The sequence below is a fragment of the Miniopterus natalensis genome, chromosome 6 (genome assembly GCF_054644295.1).
Source record: "Miniopterus natalensis isolate mMinNat1 chromosome 6, mMinNat1.hap1, whole genome shotgun sequence".
Lineage (NCBI taxonomy): Eukaryota > Metazoa > Chordata > Mammalia > Chiroptera > Miniopteridae > Miniopterus > Miniopterus natalensis.
The window spans coordinates 29,025,400-29,033,334 of NC_142086.1; the positions used below are offsets into that span (position 1 = coordinate 29,025,400).

General features: G+C 36.6%; 1 protein-coding gene across 1 annotated transcript; it reads right to left on the bottom strand.

Moving 5' to 3' along the window:
• Positions 1 to 2,150: 2,150 nt before the first annotated feature.
• On the bottom strand, positions 2,151 to 6,060 carry OR5H2 (olfactory receptor family 5 subfamily H member 2). Its single transcript, XM_016220464.2, has 2 exons — positions 6,053 to 6,060; positions 2,151 to 3,099 (listed from the first exon to the last, which is right to left on the bottom strand). The coding sequence occupies exons 1-2, from the start codon at positions 6,058 to 6,060 to the stop codon at positions 2,151 to 2,153; spliced, it is 957 nt and encodes a 318-aa protein (XP_016075950.2).
• Positions 6,061 to 7,935: the final 1,875 nt, after the last annotated feature.

Consider the following 7,935-nt stretch of genomic DNA (forward strand, 5'->3'; position numbering starts at 1 on the left):
GTTCCATCCCCAGTCAGGGCACGTACGGGAAGCAACCAATTGCTATTTCTCTCTCACAGCGATGTTTCTCTCTTTATCTCCCTTCCTGTCTCCAAAAATCAATAAACATAAGTAAACAAATGAACATTTCAAGTGAAGGAGCATTCTAATCCTCTTCAAGGGAATCTGGAAATGCATCATGGAAGCTGTAACTCTTGAGACAGATTTTAAAGAAAGGATAGCATTTCAGTTGTAAAAGAAGATGGGGTTATTTGGTGGTGGGCTGGGATCTTTTTGTGGAAAGACCTGTATTAATAGAAGCAAGTACCTGAGAGGATGGTATGTCCAGAAAGTTTCCAGTAATTCGTATCCTATATAACAGGGTTGATTAGGAAAATTGTGGAGGAAGAGACTTCAGAGTTTAACCAGTTGTACTGGAAAGGTCTTCAGATAATTCCAGGAAGCAATTATATATATAATATTTACATGTATCTATGTAGATATGTATGTGTTTTTATATGTAGATATGTTTAGATATAATGTAATCTTACACATGAACAAATAAACATAAAATTCATATGTATACACAGATCTATGTAAATATACCTTATATGCATATAATCTGTTAGTGATGACAATTCATTTAAAATTATAAAAGACAGATATGATTTAATCAGAGCTCTGTTTATAAAGATTAATCTAGCCCGACCAGGCATGGCTCAGCAGTTGAGCATCGACCTAGGATCCAGGGGATCAAGGTTCAACTCCCCATCAGGCCTCATGCCCAGGTTTCGGGCTAGGCAGCCGATCAATGACTCTCTCATCATTGATGTTTCTATCTCTCTCTCCCTCTCCTTTCCTCTCTCTGAAATCAATAAAGATATATTTTTTAAAAAAAGATTAATCTGACAGCAGTGTTTGGGAAATAAGAGAATGTGTGCAAGATGTAAGAGATAACGACCTAGAGTTCTGTACATCAAAGAGGCTTTTAGTTATGAGTGTGAGGGCCTCAGTGATATCAGTAGGAATGGGTAGGGACTCAGTGATGAGAGAGGAAGGGCAGGGGTGGAGGTGAAGATAGACCACTCATTATGTATTTATAGTATGCAAAACTAACATTGAAGCACTTTGGGGCACAAAACATCCAAAATCTTGCTGATTTTGTCTTTCCCAAACATCCTCTGGCCACTATGACATTGTATCTTAACATTATTTGAACTTTGGTAACATGCATCTGAACCCTCTCATTATCAACAACACCTTCAAATAACCTTTATATATATTACATATTTCTTTATCTTATTAGTTTCCTCTTTATAATTCTAGGAAGATTAAGATTAAGACTATTTCCTTCTGATTCTACCTTTTTTCCCCCTCTCTTTATACCCATCTGAATTAAATTCTTCAATCTCATCTCTTAGCTTCCTGAATAGTAGAGTACTTCATATTGTCCTACAAAATACAAACAGCGGTTGAGCATCGACCTGGCAAGGGCCTTTCAAGCATCACAGGCACCAAGAGACAACTCCTTTCTTCTTGTTACTCATGGAAGCACATTGGGCTAAGAGCATTCTCTTGTAATTTGGCCCAGCCTTCACTGCCTTAACTCTATTCTCATTTCTTTTTCCATTGCATTTCCATTATTGTTTATTTCTCTGTGTGATATATGAGTTGAGTCCCCACAAGAGGTAGAACTCACCATGTCCCAAATATAATGGAATGAAAGACCTTTTGATGGCTAACAGAATTCCTGTGATTTGTCTCTGTTCGCTCAAGCACAAACCTGCCTCCACCGTGGATTAACTATGATATGATTCTTCAGGCTGCTCAGTCCTGTAATTATCAATACATCAGAATAAGTCCTATTCAGAGATACTGCAGTATTTTAGTGCCTAATGCATTTATGAAGCCACATTGAGAACATTTAAACATGTAAAATAGTTTATTAGTTTTTCTCTTTATTTTAGTATTATATAAACACTTGATCACAAATCTTTCTGTTTTTGAATAAAATATACACATACATTAAGGAGGTTATTAGGTACTCCCACCTTAAGTTTTACAATGGTATGGCAATTATAACTGCAAAAAACTTGGAACACTAACCCAAAACAGAGCTACATTTAATCTGCACCACATTTTGACTGTTTTAATAAAGAAGAGAAAATACATTAGTATGAGATTTGAACATTTCTCTTTAATATTTTTGCCAGTGAATCTAGGACATTCTTATTTCTCAGACTATAGATAATTGGATTTAGCAAAGGAATGATGACAGTGTAAAATAGAGAGTCCATCATGTCTTGGTCATCTGCTTGTGCAGATCCAGGGCGCACATACATGAAGAGAAGAGAGCCAAAGTATAGAGACACGGATAGGAGGTGGGCTCCACAGGTGGAGAAGGCTTTCCTTATGCCTTGGACAGACTTCTTTTTTAAGATTGTAAAGAGAACAAGTGTATAAGAGACAAGGACGGTCAGTATGGTGAACACCTGTATTGACCCAGAGAAAATAAAAACCATCAGAACATTAATGGAAGGGTCAGTACAGGAAATCTTAAACAGTGGCATGATATCACAGTAGAAGTGATGTATTATGTTAGAATTACAGAAGGTTAATCTGAATAAACCACCTATATGAATGAGAGCATGAAGAACACCACCTACAAAGGATGAGACTAACAGCCGGATGCAGAGTCTATTGGTCATAATCACTGGGTAAAGTAATGGTTTGCATATGGCCACATAGCGATCATATGCCATTGTTGCCAGCACAAAACATTCTGTGGTTGCACTGAATGCAAAGGAAAACAACTGTGTCATGCATTCAGAGAGAGATATCACCTTAATCTTGGTTAGGAAGCTGACCAACATCTTGGGTGTGACCGTAGATGATATCCAAGCATCCAAAAAGGCTAAACTCCCAAGGAGTAAGTACATGGAAGTATGAAGGTGAGAGTCATTGCAGATGAGAGCAATTAGACCGAGGTTTCCCACCATGGTGATGAGGTAGATCACCAAGAACGCCAGGAACACGGGGATTTGCCACTGTGGTTGATACAGAAGTCCTGTGAGAATAAGCTCTGTCAGCAACGTTGCATTTTCCTTTTCCATGTCCTCACTCTAGGTTGCCTGAACTGAAATGGAATAAATGAAAAGATATATCATTAAGGATTTATAACATAAAAATATGGGGGAGGATAGATGAGATAAAAACCATGCATACCAGAATTCCCCCCTTAATTATCTTACCTCTATAGTAGGTAGAATTAATTTTGAGGTAATTGAACAAAAGGGGGAAATGCAAGGATTTCAGTTCAAAATGTGCAGAAATGAGCAAATTTAGAAGAAAAAAACACATTCTAAGGATGTGTTAGACTTATGCGGATACCATTTATTATTATAGGGAAATTTTGTGTATGAGACATGGAAATAGGGTCAAGGGAAGAGAGGTTTGATGAACAGCTGAGGTAATAAAATGAATTGAACGCCATATGAAGAATCTTGAACTTTGTTCCTGAGGCAATACGGAGGCACTGGAGATTAGGACGTGGGAGTGGTACTGTGAGATATCATAAAAAGTAAATACATGGTAGTGTACAAATAGGCTGTTGGGAGGGAAAACTGGAGTCAGGAATACTAGTCAGAAAGCTGATAGTTAGGTCCTGTGATTCCTAAACCAGAATACACATCAGAATTGTCTGAGGAATTTTTTTGTGCAAAATATGGATTGTGAGGTATTGTTGAAGAGATTGATTGATTGGGTCAAGAATCTGGTTTATATCTGCATTTTATAATCCTCTCCAAGTGATTCAAATGCATGTCAAGCATGGGGAGTGATGAGGAGGAATGAGAGATAGATGCAGATGAATTCAGAATGCAGAGTCACTAGGACTAAGAGACATATTAGATATGAAAGGAGTGAAGGAGTGGGAAGTCACTTGGTGACAGGGTAAGATGGTCATCAAAACTGAGATCAAGAACTCAGATTTAGGGGCTAGTTTGTTGAGAGAGTATCCTCTGAAATCCATGTGAGACATACTTAGTAGTATGAGTCTCCTAGAGCTTAATAGAAATAGTCCTAGGAGTCACTAGGATAGCTGAGGCATATTTAGTGATGACCTATCCATTGGAAAGTGTGCATAAAGTAAAGAAAAGAAATCACAGAAAGCAACTTGAGGACGTTATATTAAAGAGGTTATGAAGTGATTGCACAGCATAGTAGATGGCCAACATCTGATCTTGTTTTATGCCACATAGTCTTGGTGACCTGCAGAGGTGACCACCCACTCAAGAAGACTCAATGGCTAGAAATTTACTTTCCCATCCCCCTTGCACCAGAGTGAGGGGCCTTGACCAATCAAACCCACCTCACCTACATTTAGAATATGGAGAGAGGGGTCTAGCCAGAGTGGCTCAGTTGGTTGAGTGTCGTTCCCATGCACTCAAGCGTTGACAGTTCAATTCCTGTTCAGGGCACATATATGGGTTGAGGGTTTGATCTCTGACTTGGATGTTTTTCATCTCTCTCTCTCTCTCTCTCTGTCTCTCTCTCCCTTCCTCTCTGGAAGGATGTCCTCGGGTGAGAATTAAAAACAAACAAACAAAAGAAGAATTTGGAGAGAGGAAGAAAATATACAGGGACAAAAGAGAATGTTGGTTGCAAAGGAAGAAATATGAAGACTGTAACACATGCATCCTGCATCCGTATTAATGGTATTGTCAGTGTGAGCTGGCATGCCAAATTCAGCAGAAGTGGCAGCAAGTCTCATTGAGCTACTGTTGGGACATGATTTTGCCTGATGAATGGCTACTTGGCTTTCTTCTGTTCCTGCCCTTTTTATTTTTTCCAGGTGATTCCTCCAACCTCTGTTACATTTCTATGTTTGAGACAGTTTCCATTCAATTAAGTAATTTCCTGTTGCGAATGTGTATGAAAAAGACGCTTCAATACTAAATTTTATTTTATAAATTTTATGTTTTTCATAAATGTATTAGCACTGCCTGAAAGTTCTTTCCATAAATAAAACTTGCTTTCTTTTGTTATTACAGTGATTAGAAGTGACTTTCTCCAGAAATCCTGTATGTTTTACTTGAGAACACTTTCCTCTCCACCAGTTAAGGATTTTATGTGTGTGTATGTGTGTGATTTTTGCAAAATAAAACTGATCTAAAATTGGATCCTGAATACAAGCAATATAAATAATGAGTGTCAATAATTCCAGCAGTAAAGTAGATTTTTATATGGAATGGCTTTCCTTCCCTGCAATCCCAATCACTAAATAATTGAAAACTCTCAAATTCAGTTTGTGTGGGTACTGATTTATTCATAAATGTTAGAAAGCATAGTGGAGGGACATCTACATATTTCCATTTATGTACCAAAATTTACCTCATAAAATATAGTTAGCTTAACAAAATAATAGAACACATTAAAGGCAATAATTTAGTCTTAATAGATATTTTGCATATCTAAATGTTTGTCATTCAAATAAAATACAAAATTAATGCACTATTTTTTCCCATTTCCACCTGGCTATTTTGACATCTTATAAACCCAATCTAAAAGTATTATAAATTAAACAGTATTTTAAATTTTTTATATAAATAACAATAAATATTATACAAATCATTTCTCTCTTACCTGTATCTTTTGAGAAATTATGGAGATTCTTTCAATACATTAAGCTTTCTGAGGTAGAAAAATATAGTGTCCCCAAAAACATATAAACACACACTTGGAATAATTATAAAGGCCGATTATATTAAAATACATTTCATTTTCCAAATTGAGCTATCAGCTGTTAAAGTGTGTATACATTTTTTGGGGCACCCTGTATAATGTACAGGAATGACGATAACATAGGTAGCAATTCTTCGCACTCTGATTTACTTTGGAGGGTGCATTTCCCAAACTCAGGAAAGTATTGTTTATATTAATTTTCTTTTAATAGAAGACTCAACTACTTATACAACTCTGTGCTTTTGCCAGAAGAGAAAGGAGTGCAAAACTAAAATCCCCATGGTAATGCTCAAGGATTCCCTTTAGGACAAAGCTACTGGGTATTGTGGACTTGGACATGTATAAGAAGTCCATGTTGTTCCACAGGTCATTACAAACTCTAAATTCATAAACATTGAGTCATTGTAGACAGTTCTAAGAATTGAAATTGTACTTTATGTCACTATTTTCCACCACAAATAACACTTCTGACATGTTTATGCAAACTCCAATTTATCTATAAATTTCGATGCTCTGAGTGCTTTCATTATTATGGTCTTGTCTGAGCTAGTCATACATGATTTTAATGAGGCCAAAATTCTAGATCCCTTGCAGGAGCCAAACCCAAGTAGTTATTTTTCATACAAACTACAGCTCACATTTCAGATATATAGCTAACTCCCCTCTTTAAGCTGAAATGGGATGAAAAATCACAATGGTTAATGAGAGAATCATGGTCAATACCTTCCATTCACTCTTTTAAGTTATTTTAGTTTGCAGAACACTATTATAGGAAGATTTGAAAAATAATGATAACAATAGGAAATTGAAACTATCCTGTAGTCACCTAGAAATACTATTGATATTTTAGCATGAAACTTCAAATTTTTTATCATATATTAGGCAAATATCCAACATCAGCATGTTTGCAGATAAGGAAATTATACAGTATACATACAGTTTTGTAACCTGCTGTTTCTGCTTAATTTATTTAGATAGCTCTAGAGAAAGGAATACTCTGATTCCTTCTGCATTTTCCTTTTCCTTCTCCCAAACAAAGGAGACATCGACATGATGTGTGAAATGACAAGATTCTGGCAGGACCACATGGATGGGTTACTGGGGAACCCAAAGATCAGCCTGTGGCTTTGATTTTACCATTGGTTTTCTGTTCTTTTGGCAGAAATGCTAAATAATCCCTGTGTATGCTTCCTTGAAACAGGCCCAGTCATCTCACTCTTCTTCCTGACTGCAGAAGTGAGGTCATCCATGGAGTTTTTAGAGCTGAGAACCCCACTCCTCAGAGACTGCACAGCCCCCTGCCCAGTTCCTGGCCTATGAGGAAAGGAGCACACAGGGGATGTTGGAAGCCCAGACAGGTTAGAGGGTCAAACCAGCCCAGCTCCAGCCCTCCTGGCCCATCACCTACACCATCCTCTGGGGTGAAAGGCAAAAATTGAAACCAAGACTCCTGCCATGGGGAAGCTAGGCCCCCCAAGTGAGGACCTGGACCACATTTATTTTTGGAAGTTATTTTTATTGGGTATAGAATTCTGAGTTGGCTTATATTTTTCCCTCACAATTTGAAATATGACACTTAGTTATCCTCTGGCTTTGTACTTTTTATTCTCCCTCTGTACACCTTCAAACTTTTTTTTTATCTTTGTTTTATAACAACTTCAATATCATCTGCCTAAGTACTTTTGTATTTTTATTTTGTTTGTGATTTGGTTTCTCTTTGTTCTGGTATTTATCCTACTTCGGGTTCTATAAACTTTTTGGATCTTTGGTTTGACACCTTTCCTTATATTCAAAAAATTATTGACCATTATATTTTCAAATATTTTCTCTACCCCACTTTCTTTCTTTTCCTCTCAGATTCCAATTGCAAATATGTTAGATAACTATATTCTTTCACAGTACTTGATTTTTCTGGTGTTTTTTTTTTTTTTTTTACTCTTTTCTTTCTTTATGTTTATTTGATAATATATTTTGACCCATATTCAAGTTCAATGTTTGTTTCTCCCCTCTGTCTAATCTACTAATGAACTTACCACAGGCATTCATTACCTTTATTCTCACATATCTTTCCAAAAAAAAATTTCTTTCATTTTTGCTTGACTCTTAAAACATGCTTTACATTCATCTCTATGAAATTCCTCATTTGGTCATGCATGGAAACTTTCATATACTAATAATGATCATTTTAAAATTTCCTGACTGATAGTCCCAACC